The sequence below is a fragment of the Etheostoma spectabile genome, chromosome 18 (genome assembly GCF_008692095.1).
Source record: "Etheostoma spectabile isolate EspeVRDwgs_2016 chromosome 18, UIUC_Espe_1.0, whole genome shotgun sequence".
In the NCBI taxonomy this organism is placed as follows: Eukaryota; Metazoa; Chordata; class Actinopteri; order Perciformes; family Percidae; genus Etheostoma; species Etheostoma spectabile.
The window spans coordinates 19,487,144-19,501,266 of NC_045750.1; the positions used below are offsets into that span (position 1 = coordinate 19,487,144).

Genomic DNA, 14,123 nt, shown 5'->3' on the forward strand with positions numbered 1-14,123 from the left:
AATTGAATTTCTTTGGGTTTTGGACTGTTTTGTGACATTGGACTCCGGGAATTTGCAATTTCCAGAGTCAGTTGCAGGACTGCACATGTTTTTTAGTTTAACAAGAATCTTTAATTTCCCCAGAATGCATTGTTAATTACTTTAACGTGAAGGTATAGAACAAGTTCTTGGGAATTATCCGTATGTGCTGTTTGTTTGTGAACAATTGGAAGTTTGGATAGTTTTGTGCCAGCAGAAGATTGAACAGTTGGAATAACTGTCTGTTTGACACATTTCAGCTATTCAGTATTCAGCTATCAGTAGTAGTAGTGGTAGCATTGTAGTAGTAAAGTGTAGTAAATCTATCAAAACTCCAAGTCACTCTCACTGGAAAAAATCAAAAAACCTTTATTTTTATGGCTTATTCATCTTAAACCTTTTTAATTTTTCCAGTGAGAGTGCCTTGGATCCAAAGAGCACCTCAAACCAACAATTTGAGTCCTACAGACATTTTAATAAAGTCTATCTAGTTCCAGAGAGGGAACATTTCTGCAGTGAGAGCATGACTTCTGTTAAACTTAACAAACTAAATAGAAAGAAGCAACAGAGTAAATCTAGGTAAATACTGTGAACTAAAGAATCCAACTGTGTGTTAGTAAGCATGAATCAGCGGTGAGGCAGCACCAGGTACAGTCATACATAGCCTCCATTTACAGGGAAGGCTGTGACAGGTCGACATAATGAGAGCAAAGAGTAGCTTCCTCTTCTGCACCTTCTGGACAGTATGGCAGTTGGCCACAACATAGCTCCACAAACAGAACGGCTGCAACGGGTAATGCAGAGCTAACATTAGTGTTCATTAGCCTGCCTCAGATCAGCAGGCTCACACCAGGTGCAGCCAGTGGCAGACCCTGCAGTCAGCTCAGACCGCTGCTGCAGCCTACTCATCACCATCATACTGGGCTTTATATCGACACAGAAGGTTGGCGGCATCAGGGTTAATGTGGCAGAAAGAGCTCAACAACTGACCCTGGAAATCACAAAAAAGGAAAAGAAATCGATGGCATCCATCAGCACTTCTAATCAGAATTTGCACACAACCCACTATTTTGTGGTGTTTGTATGAGTGTGTGTGTGTGTGTGTGTGTGTGTGTGTGTGTGTGTGTGTGTGTGGTGTGGTGGTGTGTGTGTGTGTGTGTGTGTGCCTTGTGTTTGTGACATCTTTGCATTTTCCTCCCACTGCGACAAACCATCTGAAGTCCAAGTGAAGCGAAATGTGCATTCCAGGGCAGAAATAGCATGTTTGGATTGCTCTGAACCTCGCAACCACATATGGAAACTGGAAAGATTATTCTTGGAAGACAGGTCATTATCGTAGGAAGCCAACTGAGAAATGTTTGGTAGAAATAAGCAAACTATACAACAGTTGGACTAGTAGAACCACAGGAAAGTCTGGACTGACATAGTTTTTCCACAACAGAACCCACAGCAGACACTCCAGTCAGCTCTGTCCCAGTTACCAACCTGCATCTACAAATGGCCAGGTGTTTAAAGACTGGAGTGCAATGAATGGCTTAGTGTAGCCCCACAAAGCAAGACCACAGTTTCCACTTTCTTCATTGTGGACTTTTTGCTAGTGGCAGACATCATTTCTCGGCTGTAACCATATAGATCAGAATCAGAATCAAAAGTCTTTATTGATCTCCTCAGGGAAATTATTTAGTTAGAGTTGCTCACAGTCATACAGAGTCCACAGCAGAGAATAAAAAGCAAACCGTGCACACAGAATAAAATCTGTTCCCTCGGTTTAATAAACTGTGCGCATGGATTCATAATCCATAAATTACTCTATAGCGAAATTATGTTAAATCATTTTTATGAAAACGAGCCGTCCTCCAATCTGGAGAAATAAGATTGGTCTCTAGCAGCAGCCGGCGGTGCTTAAGGACCGTCTATTATCTACAACACCGATACAAAAATATCTATTCATTTAAATGATTAAATAACGTTGTGTCTCCAAACAACATTTTTTAACAGTAAGTGCTGTGAGACAAGTTATAATTCAGGTAACAGGCCTGTTAACTGTGGTACATGGAAACCGAACAACTGGCCAATGATTTCATTCAGCACTCCTATATATGTTTTTGTGGAATTTCTCAACTGGATGTATTGCCTTCTGAAGGGAAACAGTTTTCTCATGTCAGCACAGCCAGTCTCAGCTGATCAGCTGCAGTGTTGAGAGCTCTTCCCATTTACACGGTGAGGGCCTTTTTTCACAAGATGGGATGTAATTCTATTTGCAACATAAAGACAGTCTCCATTTTCACATTTGCAGTAGTCATAGTGACACACACACACACACACACACACACACACACACACAGCACCTTTCCTGAGCTGTGTGCTGTTACTACATCCACTGGCTCTGACAATCCTGGAGGTCTCAGAGAACAGATGTGGTTATGATGATGGAACTCATCACTGTCTTTATTTACCTAAAGGATGTTAGCTGTGCTTCCTCATTTTCAGTTCCACTTATACTCTTGCTAAGCTGTTTTCATACATAAAAGTATGAGTCAGTGAGAGCTTCCTATTGCTAACAACAAGGATGTTAAAAAGTAATGTGTTTATCAATCTTCATAACATAAACCAACTATAGATTATTGTCCAATCATAACAAGGAGATATTTCATTAGAAAGGGTCCATGAATGTGAATGTGGACAGGGTCTGTGTGTAGTCACATCTGCAAAACCTCACTTACATTTCTCTCAAAGCTTGCTAAGCAACAACGTTTCTGAGGAAATGTAAATAGTGTAAAACGAGGACAGACGGACAAAGTCACTTTAGGTCAAGGCATTCATTTCAACAGAACATATAATGGTAAATATAATTAAAATATAGCACACATTATCCCAGGATGAGAATTATGCGTGCGTGCGTGTGTGTGTATGCTCCTCATGAGAATGTTTTTCCTCTCCAGCGTAACAAAAAGCTCACAAGAATGACTGATGATGTAGCCTTGTGCTAGCCCGTACCTCTAATTTGCGCAGGTGTTTAGTCCCTTGTGTATCTATTGTGTGTGTGTGTTGTGTGTGTGTGTGTGTGTGTGGTGTGTGTGTGTGTGTGTGTGTGTGTGTGTGTGTGTGTGTGTGTGTGTGTGTGTGGTGTGTGTGTGAGTGAGACTCGGTTATGTGACAATGTTCTTTAAATGCAGTGGCTGGATACTCTGAGATAACAGGTCCCTCCGGTGTTATAATTTTATAATAATTTATACTGTTTATTGATCCCCAGTGGGGAAATTACAATTTACACTCTGTTTGTTAGTAATCACTACACACAGTTATGAAGCTGTTCCTGTAAATCCCAGGATAGCTATGGTTAGTTTAGCATTAGAACTAGAATCAGAGACTAGAAACAGGGGCAAACAGATCGGCAGTATGTATATTTGTTCCAATATATATATATATATATATATATATATATATATATATATATATGTATTTCAGCTGATATACATGGACCATTATCTTAAATACATGTGTGTTAAATTGAAATGATCACAAGCTCGCTGAGACACAGCAGCAGCAGCAGTGGATCCACGTCATTTCACCCGGAGCTCCCCTAGCTGTTTGATCTGGAGATTGTGTCTTTTATCTTGAAGATTGTGTCTTTGTCGGGTTGACTTGATCAAATTTTTTAAAAGCTGACGCTCAAGCTGCTTTCATGGCTACAAACAACCTCTGTGCTGTTTTGAGTTCTTATCCTGTTCCTGTACTTTACTCTTCTTCAGCTAATCAGTTCACTTGCTGAGTGTGTCGGAGCTGCTCAGCATACCTTCACAGCGAGTCTCCTTAGATTACATACACATGTGGATCGCAAGGGTAAAAACTAAAGGAACAGTAATTGAACTGGACTTTCTTGGCTACCTCAAATTTCGATGCAAGTGGTTTTTAGATCAAAGGTGTTCTGTGTGTTTTATTTGTCGATGTTACCTTTTTTGTGCACTGGGAAAGGTGTAAGTGGAAATGTGGAAATGTGAATGGAAATCTTGTGTGAGTCCACACTGAGCAGGAGCACGCACAACCCCAATTTGCTGGCTTTTAAATGTTAAAGGGGGAGTGAGAATGTGAAGCAGAGAGCAGCAGTCAGTCAGTCAGACCTGTATGTGTTGAATCATCAACAGAGTGCCGGGCTGATGTCAGTCCTGTGGAATGCGCTCGCTGTGCTCGGCTGTAAGCTGACCCCCCCTCTGTTGTGCTTCTATTTCCAGGGCGTGAGCGGAATGTCCGTGGATGAGAAGCCTGAAGCCCCCATGTATGTGTATGAGTCTACAGTTCATTGTACCAATATCCTCCTCTGCCTCAACGACCAGCGGAAGCAGGATATCCTGTGCGATGTGACTGTCCTGGTGGAGGGCAAGGAGTTCCGCGGGCACCGGTCCGTGCTGGCCGCCTGCAGCCAGTACTTCCTCCAGGCGCTGGTGGGCCAGGCTGAGAATGGCTTGGTCGTTAGCCTTCCGGAAGAGGTACGTCCATCAAACACTCTTTCCCTGACAGTTTTCAGCAGGCAGGGCTGGAAGTGCTATTGACTTTTAGACAATGCAACACTAAAACTCCCCACTGACACCAGTAAAAAAGCAATACTAACCAGCTCTCCCCACTTTCCTGCAGCATCCATAGACACACACGCTGATGTGTGACCACTGGACTAAAGCCTTGTATCCACCAGCCTTGTATGTTTATTTGGTCCGAACCAAGGGCAGATAACATACATTGTTGCCTTTTAGTTCTGGTCCGGTTCATATTTAATCTGGCTTTTTACAAAAGAACCAAGAGAAGGAAAGATGAACGTAACTCATTTGCTGGGCAGTTTTGGTGACGGTCATCCTGCATCATAAGCATTACATGGACCCACAGGAGGAATTGAATTCTGGTGACTGACAGCAACTTGGGATGCTCCTCATGAGAATGTTTTTCCTCTCCATTGTAACTAAAAGCTCACAAAATGACTGATGACGTAGCCTTGTGCTACAGCCCGGACCTCTAACTTGCGCAGGTGTTTGGTCCCTTGTGTGTCTGTTTGTGTGTATTTTTGTGTGTGTGTGTGTTTGTGTGTGTTTTTTGTCTCCCTCCCTCCCGTCTTTCCTCTCGTTGTTTGTTTAATTTCTTTTGGCCCTGGGACACATTATCCATCTCAGTGTATTGTTTGTAATTGTTTGTTAGTGTTTTGTGTTTCTCAAATACATAAAAATATTTATTTTTTTAAATGGTGATTTGATCACAACAAAAATGCCTAGATGATAAGCATTAATAATCGGGACTGTGTAGCACTAATAGTGGAGAACAGGCAGACGGGACTAAATGACTTTTGCAATTGTTTGACTCACTTTTTATTGGCCACTGCTTACTGCTTTGTAAATACACACCTCTGTTACTCCTTTACACTTTCTGTACTTGAACTTTGATGGCAAGCTCCAGCTAACGCTGGTACAGTAGGTGCATCAGTTAAGGGGTGAATATGACTGGCTAGTTTTAAAGCCACTACAGAAGTTCCAGTATGTTGTATTAGCAGAATCATCTATAATCTTACAACTTGCCCAGTTAAACTGCATTTTGTGTGGCTCTCCCACTGGCACCGTCTAATTTTCAACTCCATCTGCTGCATTTGTAATATATTATCACTTTATCACCCAACTTTAACTTCGCTGTTGGCGTTTTGTATATTTTAAGAGCTAGTTTTTGTTTCTGTGTGCCCTGCCTTTATCTACCATGACAGAAAATAACGGTGAAACAGTGTTTTAATTTGATGTAGCGTTCACTGGATGACAACGACTCAGTGAGGTGTAAGAAAGTGCATTATTGAGCCGAAAAAGGCTGTGATTGCCAATTAGCACCTGTCAGCTGCCACCACCGCCACTGCCTGTGACAGGTAGCGTTTGGTGGCAAGATTAACGCCACCTCTGGCTCAGTGCTCATTAGGTTAGGCAACACTCCTTACTCTTGCTCACCTCAGCTCTCACTCTGTCACTTTCAAATGATCCCTTTCAGAGCTCTTACTCTGAACACATGATGAAAGTAACCCTCTGACGGATTGATGTCACACACACACACACACACACACACACACACACACACACATAGCCACACACACGGGAACATACATGTTCTGCTGTAAAAACTGGGACACATCCCCCATGTGTAGCTGTGGCTGCTCGCTGGGGCCAGTGTGCATTAATAAAGTAGCGTCTGTCAAACAACTTTGTCACTGCGCTCAATGAAAAAGAAGCCAGCATCAGATTGTAGTCTTATATAAAATGAGCATCATTTTTTTATGCTAAACTCAAAGAAGGACTGCAGGGAACAACTCCTGGATGTTCAGCGCAGCATCTCTTTCATTCACTCACTTCACACATGAATAATGCATACGCTGCTGTGTGTTTCAGGTGTGAAATGGAGTGAGGAAAGTAACATCTCTTTAATGTGCCAGAGAGAGAGTTACTCCCGTGGAGGTTTTAACCAATCCATCCTTCCTTTATCCATCCTTGATCAATTTGACAACTCATTTCAAATATTTAGCACTTTATGTAAATCACAAAACAACATATAATGAATCCATTGGCTTTATTCTGTCACAATGGCCACATAAGGTAACTACATCATATTTAACAACACACTGCCAATACACTGTGTACACATGCAAAAATGTCAGTGTCAGAAAATAGTGAATAGGAAAAAAACAATATATGTATATACATATATTGTTTTTTTCCTATTCACTATTTATATATATATATATTTATATATATACTGTATATATATACTGTACACATAATATATATACAGTATATATATACTGTACACATAATATGGGCCAGACTGATAAATTCACATGTAAGAAGCAGGTAAGCTCATTTAACTACTGTGTATTATTATTATTATTACTAAATATTTTTGGAAGTAAAATGCTAATAATGTATGTAATAATAATAATGATGTAAATACACTATTAATTACAGTACAGCTGTGAAAAACATTTAATTGAGTAGAAGTACACACCGGCATAAAATGGAAACCCTCAAGTCCAGGAGAAAAATAAATGGGCTTAGAAATACAAGTTACTTTGCTTATGGCTTTTTTCTTGATTTAAGGTGGAATTTTCCTTTAAATAGCTTTCTACTGCCCTGTTCAGCAGGTAGTACATCTCTCTGTGTCTAGACAATTCACAGCTGCATCAAGGAGAAAAGTCGTTTCATTGTTGTGGCCGGTCAAGTCCTTTAAGGTCCCTGTCACCATTTGCTTTACGGTCAGCGACTGAAGCCTGCTGACGCATCCCTGCCTTGCGTCTTCTCTCTGATGATGGGGAGGGCTGTGGCTGCTCAGAGCAGCAGCCTGGAGCTATGGCTCGGGTCACAGAGAGAAGTCCTTCAGCAGCTACTGAAGGCTGCCACCTATGTGTAAAAAAGGGCAAAAAGGCCTTGGCTGCTATGGGGGGAGAGAGGGGAAGGTTGGTGCTGCACCTCCCCCACCACCTTCATCACTCCTCTCTCATGGCCCCACCGCCCCTGGAGTAGCCGGGGCTGGCGCTGCTGAGTGACATCATCTATATCTAATGTGATTGTGGGCTTGCAGAGAGGGAGCCAGTTTCATCAAGGGGCTTTGTTGGCCATCACATCATGGGAACAAAACAATCCTGCTTTATCTCAGCGATGCTGTCCTCCAGGCCCGCCGGCAGGAGGAAGGAACAGAAGAGCATGACGTCACACACACACACACACACACACACACACACACACACCACACACACACACACACAGTGTTTCTCTACATCATATTTATTGTTAGTGTAAGAACAAAGGGGAATTCATAAGAATCAGTGTGCCTCAAATACAAGCCAGGGAGAGGAGTTTTAAAGAGAGCCCTCCACTGGAGAGGAGCAGTCATCACTGTGACGGAGAGAGATGACCTCCATAGTGCAACTGTATGCAAAACTGTGACTCATCATTCATCGACATGATCACAGCAGACTGCTGTCAGCTAGTTATTTGCACAGCATGTTGGCTTTGTTGTCCTAAACAAGAGGCTGTTCAGAATCTGATGATACTGATACTGTTGTTTATTTAGTTATAGTTGCAGATGTAGTTTATCCTTTTTTATCTGAGCTTATTATACCCTATACACTGGCACACACTCTCCGCTCCCTTGATGCTGGTTGCCTGGTCATTCCCCTAGTAAACAAAAAATCAGCTGGTTATAGTTTTATGGTTTTCAATGTGTGGAATATTGAAGTTAACTTTTTTCGCAGCATCCTTTCTGAGTCCTTCACAAACCTTTTTCACTTAGTGTCTCATGTTGCTGGTTTGGTGTTGTTCTTATTACTGCTTTAATGCTGTTCAATAGCTTTGTTTTTGTCTGTTATTTATGTGTTCCTTTTATTGTAAAGTGCATTGAGACCATGTTAAATGGTAATTTATTGATTGTTGTTGGGAAGCTCACGCCGAGGCACCAAAATGTTGGGAGCAGGCCTTTGGGGTACCACATTATGTTGGAACCTCACGCTTGATATACCAACTGCTGTATGTTAGTCACAGTATCACTCTTTCTGGAATTTGGGGGGTTATTTTTTGTCTCTGGTGCTTTCACATGCATGCAGACAAAAAAACTATCCATTCTGTTTTGAGTGAGATACAGGTTTCTGAATATCCTCTGCCTTCAGTCTCCTGACTGAGCTGCACGGAATCTAGCCGAGATGAGGTGGCTAACCCTAGCATGCTAGCTCGTTCTCCATGGCAAAACACTGCTACAACACACACTAGTTCACAATAATCTCCAAAAGAACCACTACCATGTCCCTGTTCTGCAGGTATTCCACAAGTGCCCCTCGTTTATAAGACGTCTCCTAGCTAATCCTGCCTTGGACTGACCAAAGTTGGAGAAAGAGTTATCTAGCTGATGGGATCTTACTTCACTACTGAGCATGTGCAACTCCCAACAAAGATAGTATAGTAGTGAGATGTCTCTGTAGCTAAAACAGAGAGCTAAACACACAGGGTGAAAAGAGGATCTGCAGCAATGTGCAGTACAACAAAAATATGATGTTATTTGAAAATGAAACTATGTACACTTATTCTGGTACAACCTCAAAATACAATTATGAACCTGAAAATGAGCATAATATGGGCGCTTTAAAATGGCTATCAAAAATATACTGTGATAAAATTTCAACTAAAGTAGCCTCTTGTCACTTGATAACATCAAGATGGCCAATTAAGTGACTTAAGTCTCAGAAAATATATTAAACTATCAATTTGGAGTTAGGATTAATAACTAAATGAATAACTAACCAAATTTACCATATCAATAGCTAGCAGAAGTGAAGGAAATTTTGTCACAAAAAAGATTGGCAAGATTCACTTTTGTACCAAATGATGTTGACAACAGGTGTATTATATATTTCTAAATATATTTATTTAGAAAAATAATATACAATTTTGAATAATGCTATATATATATTTATTGTGAAACAATATCTAACTCACTAAAATATCTAAGCTAAAAGGAGCAAAAGGATGTGCGTGCGTGCGTGCGTGCGTGCGGCGTGCGTGTGTTAAAGACAAAGACAAGATGGCGGAGCTATGAATGCATGGGAAGCTAAACATGTGGTTAAAACAAGATGGCCGAATCGAAGATGGTTGCTTATTTTTTTAAGGCCACATGGGTTAGACAGAGTACATTTGGAAGCAAAACGTGAGTGTTCTCACAGAATGCTCAATGTCCAAGTCAAATCAAAGGTTGTATGTTAGGAGGTTTGCTTACTTTTAACTTGTGTGTGTCTAGATGTTTAAAGTTGATCTGTGTACGTTGAGCCGCCAGGTAAAGAAAGGAGGGGTCAGTTGCAAGCAAGGCTGTGTGTCGGTTTAACTGTGGCTATCAAACAACTTGGTTAAGAAACATTACAACAATATATTAAATCAAATCAATACATTTGCATTAACAGAAGTAAAAAGTAAACCTAAAACGTTGCCTAAATGAACAAGTTAATATTTGGAGTTCCATGCATCCCAACAGCAGAAACCTAATGCATTGCAGTAATTACATCAGTGAATATGTTGCCTTCATCTGGTGTTGGAGTATTCTTACTGGCTGGCATGATTCCAGACCACCGTGGGGACAGTGGAGGGCTCCAGAATGTGGAGGGTCATCAGGCCTACCATTTTTGCTCTCTCTGAGTTTAATTCCGGAAAAAGGAGAGGACAGCACTGTGATTCAGCAGAGCGCTGGTTCACAGACCTCAAACCACCTCCTGTTTTTCAATTCTTTCCTTAGTCATGAGCCAGAGAAGAACTGCACATCTATCATCTGGAAAGAATATACACACAAACATACATATCTGCCCTCAGTTTTAAAAAGAGTGTATCCACCTACAGTGTCACAAAAGATTTGCTGTAACTTCCTTTAACCAGACTGAAAATCTGAAGTGTTGCTTGTGGCCCCTAAAGACTGCAGTGTTGTACACCACACACTCTGAAAATGTTGGATGGAATACTGATGCATTTGTTATTAATTGGTGACTTAAAATTAGCCTTTTCAGCAAAAAGTAGTTTGTAGTTTGAGTGGTTAGAGGTGTAAGGGTAAGAGATCTTTGATGGTTCTTTACGCTGCTCCAACCATTGGTTAGGCAGTTTGGAATCTGGAGTCAAAGCTATGACACTCAAGACTCCAGGCATCATGTGGACCCCCAGTCAGCCAGGAGGACCCCCTAAACCACAGAGTGTCAGTGGGGCCAAGGGATGAGCACTGGCATCCCTTTCAAGTGTAAGGGACATATGTTTACCTGACCTGTCACCTCTTGCTGTGTGACAATAATGACTGGACTTTCTTGGAAGCAATGGCTAAAGTGGGGGACGTTGTTACATCAGTCCAAAAATGGTTGAGTCGGCAAAGCGTCAGACTTTGACACTGTTGACTACATTGGTTTCTATTAACAACGACCATGATCTTGCCCCAACCTGAAGCCAGTAGTTCTAGCTACCTACATAAAGCAGACTTAGAGGTGGAAGGTCACAAGCTATGATAGATCTGAATATGCATATAGGTCATTTTGGAAGCCAAAAGACTTGTTCTGTTGTTTAGGTATGAGGAATTATTGATCTATCGCTTCTTGTGAGGTAACTTTAAAGTCTGGCTGCTCAGAGATAGAGACGGAGCTTGAGATAGACCAGAGACAGGTCAATTTAATACTCTTGTGGTGGTTTAGGAGGGTTGATGAGTGGCATCCATCCACCACCTCGGGTCAAGCAGTTGATCAGGGCTCGACCTGCACAATGCCGGATAATCTGAGGGGGCCTCACACAGACTGGCCCCACACTAAGAGCCTGGCCAGGACACTGTCACAGATATACAGCCAATTAGACAGATGGTGGGAGCAGAGCGTTGCCTTCCTTAAAGGTGGGGGGTTGGGTGGTGGACGGTGAAGAGGAGGCGGTGGAGAGAGGAGTGATGCACTAACACCCACCCAGGGGGTCCTTCTTTCTCTACCAACACAAGGACCCATTGCATGTTGTAAGCTGACAGAGAAGATGCAGGATCTCTGTCTGAGTGTGAGAGGCTGGGTAGAAGAGCACCTTGAGCAGCCAGCCTGCCGGGCGACAGCCTGCTGTGTGATCCCTGTTGTGACCCTCTTTGTATTTAACCTCCAAACCCGGCATAGTTAAGCAGCTAACACCCCCCTAATGAAAAGAAAGATTTTCATCAGTCTGGGCTAAAAAACCTGACGCACAAGCATGTTGGACAAAGTAAATGGGCACTGAGCTGAGAGTAGCCTAGCTTGTGCAAAGTCCTTGGACAGATTCAACGATTTGATATGTTTATGGTCAGAAACACACAGTGTGTGCAGCGGTGTAGAGGCGGGGTCATATCCTCCCCACTGTCTGGCCTGCACAGTAATCTGCACTGGGAGCGGATTAGGACGTACACTATCTAATTTAATTCACTGTCAGGGGGACAGCTCAGCACCAGAGCTTCTTCTGAGCTTCTCCTGTCACAGGAGGAAACTTTCCTTGTGAAAATATCTTCACTGTGATTAGTATCCTTTTCACTGTTAACACTGATTCAGATGTGCACCAAACCTTATCATACAGATTCAGTACCTTTACTGGACTGAACTTAAATACTATAGCCTACATCAGGCCGATATTGGCTTATCAAAATATGCTGTAGACAAATATGCAAATAGGAAATTACAGAGGCTGCTAACCTATCTAACCTATTTAGATTATTTGTTTTCAGTGTTTTATGGTTATAGAATCAGAATCAGAATCAGCTTTATTTGCCAGGTATGAGGACACATACGAGGAATTTTTCTTTGGAGCATTGTAGCTCACACTGTGCTTACACATACAAAACAACCAAAACAAAAAATATACACACTAATATATACACACAATATAGACATACTCTAAACAGAACAATATAGAGGCATGAGTGCAATGAAGAGATCAATAAAATTATTTAAATGTGGAGCATAGTGCGAGGATACCGGGATAAATAGTATTATGTTATTATATTACAATATGAACAGTATGAACATTATGGACAGTTCTGAAATAGAAAATGAGAACGATGAATAAATAGTAAATAATAATTGAGATATGAGAATGAGAATGATGAATAATACTAAATACTAAATAAGTGGAATAATAAGTGGAACCAGTAAACAGGTGCTGTAGAGACAGTGTTACTGGGTTATGGACCAGAACTGAACCTGACACTGACGGTAAGAAGTCAGCTGTTCATCAGAGAGATGGCTTATGGGTAGAAACTGTTCCTGAATCGGTTGGTTTTGGCGTACAGTGCTCTGTAGCGCCTGTCAGAGGGGAGAAGCTGGAACAGATTGTGTCTGGGGTGAGATGGGTCTGCAGTGATGGTTCCTGCCCGTTTCTTGACTCTGAAAGTGTATAAGTCATGAATGGAGGGCAGGTTGGCACCGATGATCTTTTCTGCAGTCCTAACTGTCCGTTGTAGTCTGCTCCTGTCCTTTTTGGTGGCAGATCCAAACCAGACAGTGATGAACGTGCAGAGGACAGACTGGACGATGGCTGTGTAGAAGTGGATCAGCAGCTCCTTAGGCAGGTTGAGCTTCCTGAGCTGGCGCAGGAAGTTCATCCTCTGCTGGGCCTTTTTGATGATGGTGTCTGAGTTGGGCTCCCACTTCAGGTCCTGGGATATAGTGGATCCCAGAAACCGGAAGGATTCCACAGCAGACACAGGGCTGTTGAGTATGGTGATGGGGGGAAGACTGGGTGATCTCTTCCGGAAGTCCACGATCATTTCCACAGTCTTAAGCGTGTTGAGCTCAAGGTTGTTCTGACTGCACTAGAGAGCCAGCTGATCCACCTCCCGTCTGTAGGCTGACTCATCACCGTCCCGAATGAGGCCGATGACGGTTGTGTCGTCAGCGAACTTCAGGAGTTTAACAGATGGGTCATCTGAGGTGCAGTCATTGGTGTAGAGGGAGAAAAGCAGTGGGGAGAGCACACACCCCTGGGGGTCGCCAGTGCTAATAGTCCGATAAACAAAAACACGAAAAGCACAATGGAGCGTGGTCCAGAGGCGGCCATCTGCGGTGCCATCTTAGAGGAGTTAGGGTATGGATTGGGGTTTTTTCTTTGATTTTTAATGACTCAAACTTTTTTTTTAATTTTAGATTGAGAATTTAATAATTTTGCTGTAAAGAATCGTGCCTCAGTACTAAATTTTTACATCTGAGGGGCCTAACATTAGTTCAATGTTTGTGTTAATAATATTCATGTTCTCCATTACATTATCAGATTTTTTATTTATGTCGTGTTTTAGTTAAATATTGGTTTTAAAAGTTCTACCTAATACTTAATTGAGATAAACAATGGCGAACAAGAGATCATTTTTGGCACCTAGGGTAAGAATTGGGGGGACCGTCTCAGAATATGTGCTTGGAAATTGTCCTTCAGACATAATGTCAAACGTAAGTCCTGGAGCACATAAGAAAACTGTCCCCTCAACACAGTGTACAGCAGTGTGAAATGTGTAAACAAATAAAAATAGATCTGAAAAACAATATCCGTCAGCACCACCATCATAGGTACTGCATATGGTTTCATTTACATTAC

The 14,123-nt window shown here is 41.9% G+C and overlaps 1 protein-coding gene across 1 annotated transcript in view; it reads left to right on the plus strand.

Moving 5' to 3' along the window:
- bach2b (BTB and CNC homology 1, basic leucine zipper transcription factor 2b) overlaps nt 1-14,123 on the plus strand; it is a 69,087-nt gene that overhangs the window by 36,724 nt on the left and 18,240 nt on the right. The window contains 1 exon segment of the mRNA XM_032542924.1: nt 4,251-4,505. Coding sequence (XP_032398815.1) covers nt 4,251-4,505 — 255 coding nt within the window.